Raw genomic sequence first — 22,411 nt, forward strand, 5'->3', positions numbered from 1 at the left:
ATAATACAATAATGTTAAAAAATACACATTGTTGGTGACCCCTCCCCCTCATTTATATATATATATATATATATATATATATATATATATATATATATATATATATATATAAAGGAATGGGGATCTATGCTTATATCTCAAACACCTTTACGGAGCAGAGTTGTTTTGTTTGTTTAATAACAAAAAGCTGATTTCTACTTTGGTAGAGCCTTATTTTTCATCACGGTTTAGCTGGTTTTTATTTATCTTTTCCTTTCTTCTTTTCTCTCACTATTTTTTTTAATTTTATTTTTATTTTTTTACTTCCTTTTCTTCTCTCCATATCTTTTTGTCTCTTTCTTTTCTCTCTCATGACAGTTTTCTGTGAAAACTGAAAATGTTAATTTCTCTTTGATAGCTAACACTTCAAACGATGAAAATACAGAAAAATTAGATGACTTTACTTTCATCAAAAAATGACTTACTGCCTCAGTAACCTCATTCCCACATATGCACTAACGTCTTCCTCTTAATTTTTAACTTTCTTAATTTAAAATGATTTTTTTTTCTTTTCTTTTTTTGTGCTGGAAGCAAAGTTTAGTATCTGTTGTAATACTACATTTTTTCTCTGTCCTCAGTGGGTTGTAGAGATCCTTCTGTATTAAGGCAGTTTTTATTGTTGTTCCAATTCAAAGTATCCCGTTTTGGAGAGCTGTATTTTCTCCGCATTAAACCCCCACCTTTTGTCTAACTTTGCCCTCATGGGGAGATAAGTAAATTGGGACTGTGAGTGAAACTGAATTGTGGCAAATAGATGCAGTTGCTGTAAATATCAAATTTACATGGAATTGCTTAAAGAATCTGTCCATTTCTAATTACCAAGTTTAATATTTCACTAATCAAATACTTTTCAAATTATTTTAAACGTTTATATTACTTGCATTGATTGGACTATTATTCTCATCTTGAGTGTTATTTGTACAACGCTTCGGTCAGATTGTCCTTCGACTGTCCTCAGGCATGTTGGTTATTGTTTCGTTTTTCTTTTCCAAGCAACAACCAACATGCCTGAGGACGGTCGAAGGTCAATCCAACCAAAACGTTGCACAAATAGCACTCAAGATGAAAACAATAGTCCGATCAAACCAAGTGATATAAACAATCAGTTATTCATCTAAAAAATTCAGAATTTTAAACTCCTTATCTATCATCCAAGTTGTTTTTTAGTAGTTGGTTTTTGTACTTTCTTTCTACCTACACATATAGGAGGGGTGCCACTAGGTTGGGAAATTCATCAGCTGTTTTTTGCCACTGGCTACTTAAATCCCTTACGGGATGACGGTGGTTAAAGTGGTTAACTGGAAATCTAGGTGTGCCAGGTTCAAATCCAGTTCATTCCACAGAAACTCTTTCATCTAACCCACACTTGACCTTGTGTCTGACTTCCTGGAAAGGAGGTAAATAAATATTCACAGCCTTATCTTAATAACATGGTACAATGCTAACAAATGAAAATTGGTGTTGCAAAGTTTCATTTGTTAACTAAAATGTTATTTAGGTCCAACATTTAAAATCTGACTAACATAATTTTATGTTATATATATTATACGTACCCGTGACCTGTTGGGTAACAGCCACTACCACTATTTGTTTTGCTTTGATTTCATTCGAAAATTTATAAACTCTAATAGATCTTTTATGAAATATTTCTGAGATGATTAAAAATATTTTTTTACTTTTCTGAATAAAGCGATTTTTTTTCTATTTATTTCACATACGTGTCTATGGTGCGTATGAACACACTTATGTAAATTAGTTAGAGAGTCAGTTTTCCTCTAAATCAGAGGGACCTCTTATAAACGCTTATGAAATTTCCATAAATTTTTGCATAAACGCGATAAAACTTTTTAAGTTTACTTTCAACATAGGTATTCAAATAAATTAACGCTCCATATTGGTGCGAAATGCAACAAAATTAAACTTTTTTTTGTGCAAATGAAAACAGTAATAGTACGTTACAAATAGTTTTCTCGTCGATTAAACAGCATTTTTTTTATACGCAATTATTAGCAATATTGCTGATAGACATGCACATAAATCACTTTCTGGAGTGGATCTGTATTTATTTTTCAAATTGGTTAGGACCCCACTTCTTGTTCTTGCAGACCCCCTGTGTTCTGCAGATTACAGTTTGAAAACCTCTGTACTAAATTCTCAGTGTCATTAAAAATATTAGAGTGATTGAATCGGTATAAGGGAGAAATAAATGTAAAGATAGATCAGACAGAAACAGGTGTCTTGTTTAGTTAATCATGAATTACAGTTAATTACAAGAATTAAAATATCACTTTTTTGGATTTTAAACATAATTCAATCTAATTAGAACTTGGGTACATTTTAGCATGTATTTTGTTTTGTTGAAGTATATAAGAAAAAGCATTATGGAGATAAACATTGAATAACCCACAATTAATACAATTATATGTGTGTGTGAGTGTAGAATATATATAATTATTTCTAGCCTGACGATTCTCTACAGAAATGAAATGTAGAAGATTCTGTGTAACTTAATTGTCATATATTTTCATAACTTTCTATATATATAAATTCGTACTCCTGCTTGTCTGTTTGTTTGTTTGTTCACAAGTTGATTAATATATACAAAAATCTATTACTTTATCATATTATTCATTCCTATATATACTATGATTATTGCAAAATATAAGATTAAAGAGGTGACGTCATTTGCATATTACATTAAGGAAAGTCGACTTCATTAAATAGCGGTGTAGTAGTTATTGTTTATAGTGAGAGAATTATTTTAAATGTTCTATTTAAGTTTATTATTTAAATTTGATTTATATTGATAACATATTTCATTTATTTTTTACCGACATCAATTTTTTTATGAATCGGTTTGAGTTATTTCCCTTGGCCAATTCTTTATTCTTTTTGTTTTTGTTTTCTTTTTCGACAGGTATTAAAACTAAAAACTTTCAACCATTATTTTTGGAATTAGTTTAATTAAAATAATTTCCATGATTTCGCAATCCAGTGAATTTTTATTTTAAAATAAAGAAACAATCCAATTCAACTACGATTCTTTATTTAAAACAAAAACAAAAAAAAACTTTCATTTACGTTTTTTTACCATTTTTGTTTTTCTCCACATTTTTTTGACATCGTAACTAATTTTTTTTTTTTTTCTAACGCAATAAGTCATAACTCATCATTTTTGTAACATGAACATTCGATTAACACAAATTCTACTTTGGTATTTTTTAAACTGAATTATTTACAGTTCGTTTTCGTTGCAACAGACCGTAAAGACAAATCTTTCTAGACTGAGGTAGCATAAAAGAAATTCGCTTAAACTGGAATATAGTTGTAAAAAAGTGCTCAATATCCAGAAAATAGTTTCTCTTTGTATCCCTTATGCCGAAATATCTGGTGGAGAGTTTGTCACGTACTTCTTTTTTTTTGGGGGGGGGGATTTCGTGTTTTTATTCGTTCTTTTATTTTTAAAATTTTTTGGGGGTAACGATAGAGTTGATATATAATAATGAAAAACTGCTCAATATTCTTAGTATAGCAGGTGTGGCGAAACCAACTTCATGTCGACCCTGGCAACGTTGGGTAGTGAAAGTGTCTGTGTGTGTACATCTCCCTACGCAATAACTTTGTCAATTTTTAGTCTACAGACTCGAAATTTGATATACAGGGCACTGAGATTTGGGAAAACCTATATGATCGTTTTTCTGCCAGAAATTTGGCTGTTAAGGGGTCAAAGTTCAACGATTTGACCTTTGAGAACTCTACCAAACTCCTCCGACAATTTGGGGTCTACACACTTGAAATTTTAGATATCGGTACCTTGGACATGGATCTAACTTAATAAATCGATTTGAGCCCAAAACAATAAATTTTAAGGGGTCATAATAGGGGTCAAAGTTTAAAAAATGACCCTTTTTTTTTTTTTTTTTTTTTTTCTTTTTTTTTGCTCAGCACCCACCTCCAAACACCCGGGCAATGCCGGGCACCCATGCTAGTATATATAGTTCTAGTTAATGTTTAAATTTCATTTGAAAGGATCAATTTTCGGATGAAATTCAAAATTTATTGCTTGAATCAAAGAATGCAAAGTTTAAATTAATGTCCTTAATCCATGAGTTTTCAATGTAAGCACATCTCCCCAAAGGAAAATTTCTAGCAACATATTAATATTGGTTCGCAATAATTTTGCTAAGTAGCACATACAAAGAAAAATGTTAAGAGTGAAATGCCTTTACGTGACATAGTTAAATGGAATGACTGTAGAATGTAACAGAAGGGTTATGATGAATGCTATCCAAATGCAATCCAATGGCATCCAATTGAAAGATATATATATATGGTTGTATAGTTTTAGTTTCCTAGATGTAAATCAAATCCACTGAAACTCACTGTTTATCTCAAAGAGTGAATGAACAGAGCGTGTTTGTAGTATGTTTATTGATAGAAACATTATTGGCTACATATATGCATACATGTTTCTGTAGTGCCTCTTTTCAAAGAGCCTACTGCGTCAAGCCAAAACAATCACATACTTTTTTAGTCTGACATAGTAAACTCACTGAAAAGAGGCAGTAAGCTCTCAGAAAAGAGAAACATATATGCACATATGTAACTAATAATATATATAATAAATGACAAAAGTCTATATTCCAAATTTCATGATGTTGACCATCTTACAATTTATTCCTTTAATTCAGTTAACACTTACAATTCCTAACAGTATCTGTTTTGTAACACAAAAATCAATCTCTTAATTATTATATCAATCAGTGAATCTATTTTGCCCTTAACTCATTCATTATATGCTCTGTAATTACACTGGACTTCTTAAATAAGGATTGGTATATATAAAAAAGAAATATAAGTGAACAAAGAATATTTCCACAGAAATATATATATATATATTTGTGTATGTATATATATGTCTCAGAATTAAATGTGAAATTTATTGTTATCCAATTAAAACAAATGTATTTTTATTTAATAGGATGCATTTCCTTTTAGTGTATGTACATGTTTTATTGGTACATGGTTGCAATCGAGGTCATAGACACCACCAACGTGTTGCATATTGCCAACATAATAGTGTTTTTTTTTTGTTTTTTTTTTCGAACATAACATTGGAGGGTGAACTTCCTCCTCAAAGTAAAGGAATTTTCAGCTCGTACATCACCAACATGATTGAAATGTTAACTCTTAACTCGTTTGATGACTGAAACCATGGATCAAGCCCCTATCTATCGCTTGTCTAACAAACCCATGCAACACTGCAGATCGAGGCCGTATAACTGCTTGCGTAAATACATAGCAAAACGCATTTTTTTTTAATATCTTAAAAAACAAAAACAACTTTATTACATAACGAATAGCTCGTTTTGTTTATGTATATATTTTTCTCTTTAAAAAAAATGTCTTTGTCTATAGTTGTTCATTAATGTTTTATGTAGTCGAAGGTAAAAAAAGGTAAAAAAGAAAAATTTATTTTTATGTTTTTAGTTTTGTTTTTATGTTCAATTGTAACCGTGAAAATTTTTCTAAAATATCTGGAAACAAAGAGAGGTCGAAAGCAACAGGGTGTGTTGTTTCTTTTGTCCTGTGCTGGGCATCACACAAAAAATATTTACCCTCATTTCTTTGTTTCAGTGTCAGTCTTGCTTACCCTACAGACGCACAATGAGAAGGGTTACTCTTCCATATCAAATATGCTGTTGGACAGGTGATAAACATTTCTAGCTTTGCTTACTCATGACATAACGAAAATAGCGCCGCTCAAGTGGAAAAAAAAGCATTAGACTGACAGCAATAAAAAATCATCCATTCATAAGTTCTTTTGTGGCTTTCTTTCTATGTTCTCTAAAAGGCTAAACAAAAGCAGATTTGAATAGGAATCATCTTTTTGGATCACTTAACAGAAAGTTTTCCTTTTCATATCTATAATTGCCTTTTTTATTTTGAAAAAAAAAACATTTTAAAATATTTTTCACGACTGTAAAGGTCATTTCATGATAAGATGTAAAATTGTTGAATTCTTTCCTATCTTTGCACACTTTTTTTGTCACATTTACTGATATTAAAATCTCCACCTCTCTCTCTCTCTCTCTCTCTCTCTCTCTCTCTCTCTCACTCTCTTTTCATCCCTCTTCTATATCTCTCACTCCTCTCTCTCCTTTTCCCTCACCTTTATCCTTTTCCCTCACCTTTATCCTTTTCCCTCACCTTTATACTTTTCCCTCCCCTTTCTCCTTTTCCCTCTCCTTTCTTTCTTTCCCTATCCTATATCTCTTCCCTTTTCTCTCTTCCTTTTTCTCTCTCTTTTTTATCTTCCTTCTTCTTACTCCCTCTACCTTCTTCTTACTCCTTCTACCTTCTTCTTACTCCTTCTACCTTCTTCTTACTCCCTCTTCCTTCTTCTCTCTCCCTCTTCCTTCTTCTCTCTCCCTCTTCCTTCTTCTCTCTCCCTCTTCCTTCTTCTCTTTCCCTCTTCCTTCTTTTCTCTTCTTTTTCCTTTCTCTTTCTCCAATTCGCGCTTTCTCTCTCCATATCTCTGTCCTTTTCTCTCTCTCTCTCTCTCTCTCTCTCTCTATATATATATATATATATATATATATATATATATATATTCTCTCTCCATTCCCTCCCTTTTGCTTTTCGCCCCTATTTTCTATATCCGTCTCTTCCTCTTCTTCCTTTTTACTATCTTTATCTCCATCCATCCCTCATTCCTTATCCCCACCTACTTTCTGCATTTCTTTCTCTCTCAAAGCAAATATACTTTGGGAAATGTCTTTTTGTCCTCTCGCAAAAGACAACAAATCACTTAAAATTCAAGTTACTTATTTTGGCATTTTTATATATAAACGACAGATTGTCTATCCTCTTTTCCTATCCAATGTAATATCAATATGCATACCAATTATAATTCAGTGTATCATAAAGATTTCTTATAACAAGCAAAATATTAGGACTACCATGGAATTGGGTGACTTTTTTTTCAATGTAAACATTTTGTGTTTGCTTCTTTTTCTGCTTCTCTTCCTTTTTTATGTTTTTCCTTCATGTTCTCCTGTTTGATGTAAGTTAAATATAATAACAGAGCATATACAAATAAATTGTAAAAAAAGCTACATTCGGAATTCCAAGATCTTAAAGAGTTCTTATTCTTCTGATGAGTCAGGGCGTAAAATATTACAAAATTGACATAATAATTGTATGGTTGCTTTTTCGTTACAAAACAGGTCAATATCTTGGAATTTGGAATATAAACTGTTTGCCATTTATACAACCATATATATATATATATATATATATATATATATATATATATATATATATATATATATGGTGTTCAAGACAAATTTGATATTTTTTATATTCTTTCATTTCAAAGCTATTTGAAGTATTTGATAATAGTAAAATCTAATGATGGTATTTGGTAACAGTAAAATTTGTGTAATACTGATGGGTGTGAGAGCTGGTGACGATGGACAACTGTAAAGTACCAGAACATTCGATGATGATGAAAAGTTGCAAAACAAGGCAATACAGACCTTGGTGAAAGAGATGAGCATTGGAATGGCGTTTATGAAAAAAGCACTAAACAAGAATCCTTGCAATGCCTCATACAAGAATTGCAAGGGCCAACTATTCACCACCGTGTCCAAAGAGAACTGGCTTACAAAAACTGAGAATCTCCTCAGCAAGATCAACCAATCAATTGAGTCAAAGAATGGAGTCGATTTTTCTCAGGACCAGTTACAATGACAAATGGTTAACGTAAAGTTCACATAATGTCCCATACATCATGAGATAAAGCTCCCTCAAAATGTGATGGTCTTTGGATGTGTTTTCAGCAAAGGCCATGTGTCATAACACCCCCACCCCCACATCTTTGAAAATGGATTCAATTCAGATAGCTATATTTTATTGCTTTTCACTGTTGTCAAGTGCTGAGTTGAGAACGTGGCTGTGGGAAAGACATACGTGCCACAGCAATAAGCAGCCCCATGTCATGCTTGAAAGAAAACTCAGAAATGGTCATATGAGAACTTTGATGATTTCACCAGTCCCAACATCTTGACCCCTCCCCTCCGAACTCAGTTGATTGCAACTCCATAGACTACAGGATGTTTATAAAGTCTGAACACATTAAATAAATATCAAATGATTCCTTGTGCTACATCTGTATTGTTTTCCGCCATTGCAACAAGCCTGAAAGGTGAGCAAAACCAACTCTTCTAGTTAGCACTCTACTATTTTTATAACCGATCAGAGCAGTTGCAATGCTGATATCCAAAAATGTGTTCAGACTTTGCAGACATCCTGTTTGTGGCACAATTGAAAAAGGCACTAGTCATACTGCCAACAACATTAAGGACGAGCTGATTACCAGGATGAAACTTGTGATTGGGTGTCCTTCAAAAGATACCATGCTAACTGAATGCTCTAGGTTCAAGTCCCACTTGGAGGTCTTGGTGGAACCTCAAAAGTGCACTTTGGCCAAGATATGACATTTTTAAATTTTTTTTCCAAAAAGTGTCAACTTTCACTCTGTCTATATAAAAGCATGAAAAGGAACTTCTCGTGATCAGTAGAAGTTGACACACTGAATACAGCAGAGGTTGACACACAGCAGGCTTAATATCCTTGCAGATAGAGCTTTATAAGAATAATTATTTTAATGGTAGATACTTTGATGAACTACTAGCCCTTATACCTCCTCGACGTAAATGCCCCGTCAAACCCAACAAACAGCAAAGTCCCACTCCTACACAGTAGAGATCCCCAGATGTAAGAAAGCCTTCTAATAGTTTCTTCCCCAGTACTGCTAGGCTTTGGAATTCCCTTCCGGTGTCCTGCTTTCCCAACTGTACTGACATGCAGAAGTTCAAGTGCAATGTGAACAGACATCTTGCTGCTCAAATCCCTCCATAGTATATCTGCAACTCATGTCCTTGATATTAGCCCCCTACATCAAAGTGGCACTGTCTTATTTGGGGTGAAAATGTAATTAAAAAAATCAATAAATAAAAAGGTAAATAAAATGTAAAAATAAAGCACATTTTTTTTATTGTCTTCCAAATGAACAGTAACATTTCAGTAGTTTAATCAAATTTATTGCTAAACTTGTATTGCAACATATTCCATATTAGATACCAGTTGAGAGCTAGACATTTAAGTAGCCATCGAATTACATGGGATAAATTTGAATTAACATCGAAGGAATGAGAATTGTATGTGTGATCACTATTCACAAAAAGATGACCTTAAAAGCTCCCAGTTTTCTTTTATCTTTTGGGTTTGTTGTTGTTGGTGGCGGTGGTGGTGGTGCAAAGGGGGTTGAGGTAGAATAATTTATTAACAATAGCAATGTACATAATTGTTTTGCTACTACATATGCTTATGCTAACTGCACGCCTTCATCATATAGAGCTCATCTCTTTTTAGTAGCATTCAGAGAAAATGTAATTCTTTATGAATTACCGGAACGAATATGAATAATTTTTGCATAATGTTACATTGTGCAATTGGCTTCTTTTTTTTTCTTTCTTTTTTTTCTTTTTTTTTTTTTTTTTTTGTTTGAATGACATAGAAGAAACTGAAGGAGGAGGGATGAGGTCTTGTGATTTTTACTGCATATTAACAATACCCATCCTCTTATTGAAAATGTTATGCTGCAAATGATCAAAGAGTTGGAATGAAAAGCCATTCCAAATAGAATATATTTTCCAGACTAATTGACTTGGGACGTTTTTTTTTTTGTTTGCATCAAAAATGATCTGCTAGAAGTCTTAAGTAATTCATGATAATGTTCTTAGTTTCGCCCATACTGAGGATTGAACCTTCAGTGTTCTTAAAACTGTCACTTAGCACTGATTATTGCTTATCATTTTCATCTGTTATTCTGGAGGTTGAAATTTCAATCCTCAGTACAGGTGCTACTAAGGATATGATCATAAATTGATTAAAACTTCTAACCGATTATGGCTGACGAAATGAAAGTAAGTTACTCCCCATGAATCAAATACAGAGTTTTGTTCAAAATTTTGTACAAAACATTTGTGTTCAATAAAAATTAAAAATACAACCAGTTTCCCCATTAAATTTCACAAAGTTCTACATAATTTAGGAAAGGATAGTGTGGTTGCAAGAGTGAATAGCATAAGTTCAGGAAACTTCTGTCATTACTAACCAGCAGAGCATTACCAATGCCAGATAAGGGAAGCGTCTATCGGGCATGTGTATGTAGTGTGATTATGCATGGAAATGAAACCTGGTCAATGAGGATTGAGGATAGGTGTTGCATGTGCAGAAATGTGAAAATGATATTAATTTATATATTTTATTTTGCCAAACAAATTCCACAAAACAAAATTAGGCACAAGGCCAATCAAAAAATTGGGGAGTCGGGGGAGGTCTATGGTCAACCTCGTCACTGTACCTTTGAGTAGTCTATGCTAATTCTAGCTAGAGTTCTCATTCACCATAATACCACAAACACACCAGGGGTCATTCTACTTAAGATTCCCAAATCAAATTTTTTTATTATTATTATTATTATTATTAAAATAAAAAAATTAAAAAAAATATATATATATATATATATATATATATATATATATATATATATATATATATATATATATATATATATATATATATATATATACAGGGTGTTCCAAAAGTCTTGGGTACATTTTGATATTGAATATCTCGAGAATGGGAGGCACATAGACCAGTCCTTTCACAAATTCCCACAAAAAAAAATCACAGAGTGTGAGATCTGGAAATCTAGGAAGCCAGGGCATGATTCAATTTTTGCAAATTCAAGCACACAAAACGCCTTTTCTCGTTGAGTGAATGCCATTACTGGATCTGAAGAGATATGAAAAAATCAAGTCTTACAAAAAACTTAATGTATCTTACTAGTATTCATAGTTTAGCAAATATGACTTGGAACACCCTGTCTAATGTATGTAAAAAAATAGAATTCTATAAAAAAAAATCGTTGCAAGTCTCAAGGACTGGTTTAGCTCTGATGCCTTCAGAGGTAGATTCAATTTGAACAGTATATGAAGATGGTGATCGGCTTGGCTGCTGCTACTTGTGAGCTTGATTTAGATAGTAAACTGGAAATAATTGTTGTTAATCACTAATTAATAATTACACAAACATTTGGAGAATTTTTGTTTGGATCATTTTTATTGTGTATTAATTTTTTTTTTTTTTTTTTTTCTTTCTTTAGTCAGTTTTAAAAGGTTTGACTCCAACTTGTGTAACAATGACTCAACTCCACAACTCTAATTATAGACATCTTGAAAATATAGTTTTATTATTTTAAATTCTGTGTTTTATGTCCTTACAAATAAACAAGTTATAAGAAATTAAGAAACGGGAAGGGGGCTTTGTAAAATTATTAGAAATTAAGAAACGGGAAGGGGGCTTTGTAAAATTATAAGAAATTAAGAAACGGGAAGGGGGCTTTGTAAAATTATTAGAAATTAAGAAACGGGAAGGGGGCTTTGTAAAATTATTAGAAATTAAGAAACGGGAAGGGGGCTTTGTAAAATTATTAGAAATTAAGAAACGGGAAGGGGGCTTTGTAAAATTATTAGAAATTAAGAAACGGGAAGGGGGCTTTGTAAAATAATCCTATCCAAAATGTTCATTCTCTTGTTCAATTGGATACAATAAATTCTGCAGTTTATAAATTCTAAATCCATTTGGTTGGTGAATTCGAGGCAGGGTCACTACTCTCATTTAACCAATGTAACTAGCATCTGTTAAATGATGCTGGTGATCTATTTCTGCCAATGCTAGAAGGTCAGATGACCATGTCAGACTGTAAAGTTTAATATTACCAGAGGTGACATGTTAAATATGTTTCAAGGTTGTTAAAAACAACAAAATAACTAAAAAAAAAAAAAGCATAACTTAATGTTGACTTGTTTTTCAAGCCTTTGTTAAAAGACGATATGGCTTAAAAGTTTAAAGATAATTGTTCCCAAATAATGCAACATATGAGATAGGGGTTAATTTGCCTAATAGATGCTGCCATGGCCTATGGTATCTGCTACGTCGAGTTCAAATTCTATCGGATTTTTTGTGGTCATTTACACATTAATATTGAACTGACAATTTTACACTAGCTATGGGTAAAACAGCAACTTGTATTCAATTAATTGAATACTATTAATCGTGTACTCTAGATCTTGTGCTTTTTTATTAAATAACCCCAAAAGAGTTTCTATTCTGTAAATATGTTTTTTATATATATATAGTTCAAAATTAAAGAGATCATTATTTCCTTGGGAGTGTAATTCAGGGAAGATAACTTGAATATTGTTCAAAAGCTATAACTTTGAATATATTGCACTGAAAGTATTATCCAATATACTATTAAGAATTGGTAACAATATTTTGAAAACATATTAGATTTTCTTCTGGCGGACAGAATAATTTGAAGGCGAACATGATATCTCTATTAGTTGCTATGTAGGTTAGTTAATCTCGCTTAACCTCGACCTTAAAAATGGAAGAGAATGTTTGAGCAGTTGCTGCTTTGATTTGATTTCTTACGTTATGAATGAGGACGACTTAATTTAGAAAAGACAAGTTTTTTTTTTGTTTTTTTTTGTTTTTGTTTTTTTTTGTTTTTGTTTTTGTTTTTTTTTGTTTTTGTTTTTTTGTTTTTGTTTTTTTTGTTTTTGTTTTTTTTTTGTTTTTGTTTTTTTTTTTTAGTTCTTGGAAGATTTTTTCTTTTTATTGTAGCTGTAAGGAAATTTTTTTTTTCATTATATGTAATAAAAGAAATGTAAATTACTTGATGAAAATAAAATCTATATATATAAAAGCGAAAATGTATGCATGTATGTTTGTGTGTCTGCTAAAAACTTTTGACCGACGGAACAAAAATTCACAAACTTGGTATCATATTAAAGCCCCACCTTCCGGACGACAAATATCGAATAATTAGCCCAAAAGGACCATCAGAAGTGCGTCAACTGATCGATTTTCGGCCCCCAAAAAAGTGACATTTTAATGTTAAACATTACATATTTTTAAATCGATTTATAACTGCCCCAAAAAATACAGGCGCCAACTCTTCTACATAAAGTATACACGGGGCCGTTTATTTTGGGTCAACTTGTATTTAAAACCTGCTGAGTCATGCCACGTGATCTTGACGTCAGCAAGCTCTAATGGCAGTCTGAATTTAAAATTTAAAAATGTTGTTATCGGTAAAAAAAGATTTAACCCTCACACAAGCTAAACTATGAACTTCTACGCTATGACAACGTTACCAAAGTTATTAGCACATTAAAAATACTTAGATACGATAGTTAAACGAAAAATAACAAGCCAAAAATGTGAAGCAAAAAAAAAATATGCTTACAAAAAATATTAACGATCAAAGTTTTTACAAAAAAAAAAACGGCCAGACGCCATTTTCTTTTTTAGTAACAGTCTTTAGAGTAAGGAAGACGAAGTGAGAGAAAGAGACAGATAGAAAGAGATGTCTAGACAGGAAACGAAATACGTAATTTAATAAACGCTAATGTGAAGTAAAACAAAAAAAATAAAATACTGCTACGTTATCTCGTAACACTCCCGCGATGACCTCATTTAGTGGCTATCTGTCAATCAAACCTCTTTCAATCGCTTTATAAGCCTTATTTTAACACTATAATCAATTCCTCTTACTCTTGGCCTACACGGTTAAGTGGTTGGAGTTTGTTTCACCTCTGCGTCAAGGCTCCCGGGTTCAATCCAGCCTCACGACCAAAAGTATTTTTTTTTCTTTTACATCTTTAGACACGCGGGGCAACGTTTTTTTATTTTTTTTATCTCGCTTATTCTTTAGTTTACTTCCCCCCCCCTCCCATACACACAGCGTTTTTTTGGGGTTTTTTTTTCGCTGTTTTTGGTTTTGGTTTTTCCGATTTTTTTAACATCGTTTCAGGGTTATTACTTATCCCCCCCCCCCATACACACACCTACAAACACCCGGGCAACGTCGGGTACCTCCGACCCCGCTAGTATTTAATAATTTTGGAAACTTAAAAATATTTTCATTGTTTTCCCCAAAATATTAATAGTTACAAGCATTAAGTATCTGCTCCGTCATTTATAATGAATTGAATTAATTTTCTCAATTACGATACTTGGTGCTATTAGATTAGACTGTCTGAAGATACTGGCATTGTTGACTTTAAATGTATCAAACATTGATATTATTGTTTGGGTTTTTTTCCATTACCTTTGCAAAACTCAATCATGTTCTGCAGTCAAAACCAAAACTGACAATTTTGCTCTAAAAAACAAAACAAACCTTGGATAAATATTTGAATATATAAGAACCTGAAACATACAAACGTTTTTCTAAAATAATTGGATTCGACATAAGATAACCCAAAAAGGGTTGGTATGCTGTAAAACAAAAAAAAAAAAAATCAATTACGATAAATACTATTAATAAATGTAGAACTTAACTTAATATTTGGAAACAGTCTTTGGACCCCCCTCCCCCGACAAAAAGAGGATGGACCTATAAATTCACCCTTGTCTGTTCGTCCGTTTGTTTGTCCGCACTTTTCTCAATAACTACACCTTTGAATTTTTTGAAATTTTGCACAAACATTAAACATGATGTAAGTAAAAAAAGTAATAGAACGGATTTTTCAGGAAAACTCCAGTTTCGACCCTAGGGGTGCCTTTCGGTTTAAATGGCTAAAATTGACGCTGTGGTGCTTATTAAAAAAAAAATGATGCCTTGGATTTTTATAAAACTTTCAGAAAAGTTGTAATTAACTCCTTTCTATGTAATCATGTTTGTCTATACTTTGCAATAACTCTTGGGTGTGCCCCAGGGGCTCTTTTAAGGCTAATAAAAACACTCCATTTTTGGGACTATTTTACGATATTTGTCCAAAATTTTCTGTGTATGTCTATTTAGCAGTTTTGCATGGTGCAGAACTCAAATTTACATATGTTAAGGCCTAAAACTGCACTGTTTGTTCATTTTAACCGGGATTTGACGTCCCCTGGGAACTTTTGGGGCTAAATGGGGGGGGGGGTGCAATGCTGAACTTAGTCATTTTTTATGCCTCGTTCACTGTGCACTCACAGAGGACCATGCATACTACACTTGTTTTCTCCAAATTTTTATTTGGATATATCTTAATTAGTCTTATGGTCATTTTTAAACTGATCATACAAGAATAATTTGGTTAATGGTGGTAAATACCAAAACGATGTACGATTAACACAATTTGTCATTCCAACATATTTCTTTGTTAATTATTGCTTTTTTTTTTACTTTTCAAAAATTTATGCTATATTTCTCTTTGTTTGTCTCTCTGTTCATTCCATTTTTACTCAGAAACTACTGGGCCGATCTGGCTGAAATTTTGTCTGGATCTTTGCTGTAAGGTGCAGCAAGCTAAGTATTATGGTATCCGTTTGATGCACAGTTAGGTATTAATAGGGATTGGTCATTACAGTACCACATTTACTCTAGAATTTTTCTCGGAATCTACTGGGACGATCTGGCTGAAATTTTGTATGAACCTTTGCTAGTTTAGGGATTAATAGGGATTAGCATTTAATGCAAAAATACGCACAAATTTACCCATATTCAACCATTGATTTTGCATAAAGTACTCATTCTAAGTCAACTTTTTATAGACAAAAGATCTTAATCAATAAATGTGTCTTTTATGGTGGTTACTATTACTCTACTACTTCTTCTTCTATTCTCCTCCAACTACTTCTCCCTGTTCATGTCTTCCCACCACTTCTCGTCTCAGTTGTCCTTTCTTTCTTCATGTAAAGCATACAATTATTTCTGCGAGTGAAATATCATACGCAAAAGTGTCTAGCAGCCATTGGTTTGGTGAGCAGGTGTAGTGTCTGTCTCTAATCTTAATAGAAAAAGTTGCCAGTAATGGATTGTTAACCACACCAAATTATTGCCCCGGACAATTAATCTGCTGAAACTACGACTACAATTGTTAGCTTTCATACTCAAGTGGCTGGTAAAGAATCCATTCCATTTGATCATTTCCATGTCATATTTTCTCTCTCTCTTAATCACAGATAAAGCTGCAGGCACACAATATTCTTGGTAAAGTAATAATTCCTGATCTTGCCTGCCTGGAAGTCTCCCATTCAGATTTGACAACAAAAGATTCTGTAAGCAAATCAGCTGTTCTTGTATAGCGTATTTGATATCAGTCGAGACTTGCATCTGCAGCCATTCCAACAAACTAGAATTTGACTTGACAGAATGCTGTATAACTGAGCTTGGTCCTAGCAGGTAAACTTTCCCAAGCATTACCTTCTTCTGGAATGGATTTTTGTTCCTTGCCAATTGCCATTAGCGCCTTTACCAGGGAATGTCGATAGGTCCATTCACAATTACTTTTGTACAAGCCAGAGTGCCCTCTAGGGAGAGCTGACTTTCTTCATCTTTTGGCCTTGTGTCACATTTTGCTAAAGTCTGAAACAAATACCAAGCAAGAGCAGACTTCTTTCTTTGCATCCAATACTTTCCTAAAGTTCTGAATTTTTTAGATGAGGAATATTGTTTATATTATTTGCTTTGATTGGACTATTGTTCTCATCTTGAGTGTTATTTGTGCAACGTTTCGGTTGGATTAGCCTTCGACGGTCCTCAGATTTCCAAACGACAAGCAACATGCCTGAGGACGATCAAAGGCTAATCCAACGGAAACGTTGCATAAATAACACTCAAAATGAGAATAATAGACTGATCATTATAAGCAAAATATATACAAAACTTTTCTGTTCTCTATTTATGACTATGTAACTATGTTGTCTGTATTTACTTTGCTTCCTGCGATGACAAAGTTAGACACAAGGTCGTTTATTTGTTTGTTTGTTTTTTTTATGTAGGGAAAATCCAGCTCCCTAAAAAGATGGCACTATTGATTGGAAACAAAAATTAAAATTTCTTCAGTCTGATGGAGGAAATAACAGCATTTTATTTATTTTTTTATTTTATTTTTTTGCAATAAACAACAAAACATTATATACAAAACATCGTTATTTTATAAATTGTATCAGTTTATTGGTTGTTGTAACAAAGTTAGCAGTTATTTCTTTTTCTCATATTCAAACGTCCACTTCCGGTTGGCACTCTCTGGTGCTACAAGACCAGGCTGTCTAAATACGCTGGCTTCCTAATCTAAAATGCATCAAACATTGATATTATTGTTTTTTTCTCCTTTCCCTTTGCAAAACTCAATTATGTTCTGGAAAGTTAAAAACAAAAACAACCATTTTCCTCTACAAAACAACCAAACCAAACACCATGAATAAATATTTGAAGATGTAAAGAGTTTTAATCATAAAAACTTTTTACAAAATTACTGGATTCGACATTAAATAATCTGAAAACGTTGATATGCCATAAAGCAAAACGATCAAATAACCAACCGATTGGCACTCAAGAATTTATTGATGTCTACAATCAACCAGATAACAACAAACCACATTCTTATCTACAATGTATAAAATAATTCCTACTCAAATACTGCTGGTGTGTACTCAAAGTGGTCATAATTTCTACAGAAACATTTAAGTTCATAATGGTTATTCATACCTTGGTTTTGTTTTTCTGGTATGCGCTTCTGCTGTAATCCTCACAGAATGCGATTCTGTAATTAAAGTTTCTTCATTTATTCCTACAAAAAGACTAACTCTATACAAAACTGATGGAAGGCAGCAATCATTCGATGTGATCTTTGTTTCTGAGAGAGAAAGATGGAGATCAAAATCATTAATTAGTTATATTTTGTCAGCTCATGTTATTAATCGCCATGCATCTTACACATTGCTATCATCCTCTCTCTTTTGAGCCATGTGACATCATAATTGTTGGTCCCCCAACAAAAAAAGGTGGACCTGTAAATTCATCCGTGTCAGTTCTTTGTCTGCACTTTTCTCAATAACTACACATTGGAATTTTTTAAAATTTTGAACAAACATTAGACATGATATGAGTAAAAAAAAAAGTAACAGAACGGATTTTTCGGGAAAACTCTGCTTGCCCCCCTAGGGGTGCCTTTCAGGTTAAAATGGCTAAAATTGAAACTTTTGCTTATTAAAAAAAAAAAAAAAATGATGACTTGGATTTTTATAAAACTTTCAGAAAAGTTGTAACTAACTCCTTTCTATGTAATCATGTTTGTCTATACTTTGCAATAACTCTTGGGTGTGCCCCAGGGGCTCTTTTAAGGCTAATAAAAATTCTCCATTTTTGGGACTATTTCCGATATTTGTCCAAAATTTTCTGTGTATGTCTATTTAGCAGTTTTGCATGGTGCTGAACTCAAATTTAAATATGTTAAGGCCTCAAACTGCACCGTTTGTTCATTTTAACCGGGATTTGATGTCTCCTGGGGACTTTTGGGCCTTATTGGGGGGGGGGTGTAAACTTAGTCATTTTTTATGCTTCGTTCACTGTGCACTCATGTTTTTTATACATTTCCACAGCCTAATAATTTTTAACTCTGATTTTGTATTCTCAATTAACTAAATTCTGTACTAAAGAATCTACCACATCAAATGCAAAGTAAAGATGCATTAACAAATCATGCACATTATTATTTGTTTGTCATGCCTTTTTTAACATTTCCATTTTTAACCTCTGATGCTACTAGATTAGGCTGTCTGAAGATACTGGCTTCCTGATCTAAAATGCACCAAGCATTGATGTTGGTGTTATTTTCCTTTTCCTTTGTAAAACTCAATCATATTCTGTAAATTCAAAAAAAAAAAAATAAAAACAATTTTCCTCTACAAAACAACCAAACCAAATACCATGAATAAATATTTGAAGATATAAAGAATTTGAAGTATAACTTCTTCCAAAATTACTGGATTCGGCATTAAATAACCTGCAAAGGGTTGGTATGCTGTAAAACAAAACAACTAAACCATTTTAAACTATATTTTCAACTCTTAAAACAAGATATTGTTGCACAAAACGTTTACACCATTAATTCAGTATTATTTGATACAGATCAAATTCTATTAAATATTTCATCCGATGCCCCCCCCCAAAAAAAATGCCCTCTTAATTCTGTTTTTCACTTTCTTTTATGAATCCATTCAAGTCCATCTTAAAGGTTTCTAAACAATTGCTATTCTTAATCTGTTCTCTCTCAAAAAATGTATTACGCTATTAGAAAAAAAATAATAAATTGGTAGTTAGATTTAGATTTGGCAATAAATTTCTACATTAGATTTTTGTTGTTATTGTTTAATGCATTTTGAAATTCATTAGTTATTCTACAGGTTTCAGTTAAATCACTTTTCGTTTTTTACTTTAGTAAAGTAGCTAATCCTTTTTGAAAATTTGTTTTCATTTTTTTCTCCCAAAGATTAAAATTCTGCTTCCAACAACGAGCACTCAACCAACCTCATGCCTCTTACTCTCACTGTCAGTATGATGAATAACCCAAATTTCTTAATAGATATATGTATGTATATATAATTACTTACAATCTAGCACTAAAAAATATTTGAATGCATATGAAATTCTCTTGAATGTTTACTCAGATAGACATAAAAGTTATATCTTCTGAATTCATCACGAATTATGAAAAGCTATAATAATTCGGTGCACACATTTCTAATCGCTATTTCGATTTCTTCTTCTCTTGCAGTGCTCGCCCCTCTTTTTGTGAATTGCTTCACTATTTTACTCGACCACGTATTTGCTGTGAATTAAGGGCAACTAGATCGTTCAACCCACTGAGGATCTCCTCCGCAGTTTCTGTCAAGAGAGCCATGAAGAGATGTGCCAGAAGGTATAGGAATTGAGCCCTTTCAGTTATTTGCTTCTCCTAATACTGAATGATATATTGGGGAGGCGGGGTGCTTGGCCTAATGGATACTCTCATGGCCTATGAAATTGGTTATGTTGAATTAAAATCATCAGATCTATTGTGGTCTAGTAGGTCTGGGAAAGGTATGAACTCACAATTTCATTATTGCACCCCCTCTAACCCCCACCCTCCCAGCTAGCATTAAAAAAAGGGATTTTTACAGCTGGTCAGTTCTTAGATTTGTAACCATTTTGGAATAGTGGATACTTTGTGTAAAACACCCCATGTGCATAAATGTGTAACAGACTTACTCGGAATAAAACTGGAGACAGACCATCATCCTGTCATGGGATGTTTCAGGTCATCTGCTTCGTTTTATGCTACGACACCGCAGATAAGCACCGGGCAGGGGGGTATTCTGCAGAATGCAGAGAAAACATTTGATAATAAGTAAAATAGCAACTTTTGTTAAATTAGTTGTGTATATTACAGTGAATTAGTTGCAATAAATACCGTAATAGGTGCATTGAATAATTCCAACAGGGGTTGATCTTCCATAAAAGACACAAAACATGAACATCATGCCAATGTTAGATTATTGGTATTACTAATCAAGGTTAACGGTCATGAACCTATTTATTGCTAACTTAAGAAATCTTCTACATCTTTAAAATTAGAAAACGCTGTTTTTTCTCCTCTTAACTGGTGCCACTAGATCAGGCTGCCTGAAGATAGCGGCTCCCTGATCTAAAATACACCAGACATTGATGTTATTGTTTTCTTTCCTTTGCAAAACTCAGTCATGTTCTGCAAAGCCAAAAACAAACACATCAATTTTCCTCTTTAAAACAACTAAACTAAACACCATGAATAAATATTTGAAAATCTAAAGAACTTGAAGCATAAAAACTTTTACCAAAATGATCAAAGTCAGCATTAAATTACCTGCAAATGGTTTATATGTTGTAAAACAAAACTAAATTTCCTCTTCCAAACATTTTATTCTTTTTACTTGGTTTCAACATACTGATAGTTTAGTATTCAATTCAGTATAACTAATTAAATAACAAACTCTTTCATTTTATGACATACTAAGGCACCTGTGACCGTTGGGTCAGTATTTGTTGTATTTTAAAGTGTTTTCATGAATATTTGCATTTGCTTTCAAACCTTTATATGCACAGAAGTTTAGCGTTATAATAGATTTCTCAAGTGAACCTTTTATCTCGATCACTCATGAATAAGACATCATAAAGGATCACTTCCTACCCCCTTCTCTCCCTCAGGTTTTGATGGGTGACATAATCCACTGTGCACGGTAATCGCCATTTCAAAAAGTGGCTGTCTTTAGACATAAATGTACACAAAGTTTTACTATTATACTAGGGGCCCCCGAAATGGTTTGTTAAGCAGATGACTTATGACCCAAAAGGGTCACAGGTTGTCTAGATAAAACGTCCTAAAGGATCTCTTTTTTTCCTCTTTGGTTTGATGGATGACGTCATTATTTTGTGTTTTGTGACATCATCCATCACAGATTTTTAGTATTATATTAGCTGGCACGCTACTGTTTTGCTAAGTTTGCTACTTAAACTATTTTAGTAAAGTGTATTCCAATTCCTGCTATAGCTGCTCATTTGAACGTAAAATCATAAAAATTGGTCCGTCATCTCATAAGATGTATAGTAATAACATACTGAATTTTCAAGAGTCTAAGAAAATTTTAAATGTTTGTACAAAAAATGTCTGGAAACTTATTGACAGCATCTTATAAACTAATTAAAGCAATGAGACAAAATCTTCCACGTCTATTCATATGGATAAGCATTAATATTTTCATAATTACGATACAAATATATTTATTTTTTTAATTCTATCAGGCATGTGTCATGATCTATGGAAGTGAAACCTGGCCAGTAAGTGTTGAGGACCTGCGTTGCATGGAGAAAAATGATATAAGAATAATACAATGGATGTGTAACAGGTTTCTTCAGTCTTTGAGAGACTATGGATACCCAAGTAGGGGTGCTTGCGCATGAAATTTTTGTGGCAGGAGGTGCCCAATCTCCAACCACACCTCTCCTGAGTCAACATTGTTAAATACCAGTGGCAAGTGAAGTGTATGTACAGGATGACTGGAAACAAATGCCGAGATAAGTAGAGAGCACATACAGTGCCTAAAATTCCCAAATGGTCACCCATCTGATACTAACCCGGCTCAACGTTACTTAACTTTGGTGATCTGATAAGAACCGGTGTGTCAACGCGATTATGCCATATGAGTAATGTGAGTCTTAATGACAGGTTTAGTGCAGATGACCTCAGAGGAAGATTAAATCTGCTAACGTATAGGGAGATGTGTGCAGAATAGGAGACTTTGATGGTATGGTCACATTGAAAGAATTCAAATAGTTGTTTTAAAAGAGAAATGTTTACCTACTGTCATATAATTGTAAGAAATGAATAGGCCATTATTTAGTAAAGTAAACTAATTGTTTTGTTTTTTTTTATCTAATAGCCAAACT

The 22,411-nt window shown here is 32.9% G+C and overlaps 1 protein-coding gene across 6 annotated transcripts in view; it reads left to right on the forward strand.

Annotated features, from left to right (window-relative positions):
* LOC145284502 (uncharacterized) overlaps window positions 1–22,411 on the forward strand; it is a 424,059-nt gene that overhangs the window by 382,436 nt on the left and 19,212 nt on the right. For 2 of the 6 annotated variants that reach the window (XM_080133383.1, XM_080133381.1), the window contains 2 exons: window positions 5,677–5,749; window positions 19,725–19,868. The exons of 2 other annotated variants lie outside the window; for them this stretch is intronic. In XM_080133383.1, coding sequence (XP_079989509.1) covers window positions 19,857–19,868 — 12 coding nt within the window. In that variant the 5' untranslated portion in view covers window positions 5,677–5,749; window positions 19,725–19,856. The remainder of the gene's footprint in view (window positions 1–5,676; window positions 5,750–19,724; window positions 19,869–22,411) is intronic. 2 more of the 6 variants (XM_080133382.1, XM_080133380.1) reach the window with 1 other exon arrangement.

Source organism: Euprymna scolopes, chromosome 9 (genome assembly GCF_053919585.1).
Source record: "Euprymna scolopes isolate OS-2025 chromosome 9, ASM5391958v1, whole genome shotgun sequence".
Classification (NCBI taxonomy): domain Eukaryota; kingdom Metazoa; phylum Mollusca; class Cephalopoda; order Sepiida; family Sepiolidae; genus Euprymna; species Euprymna scolopes.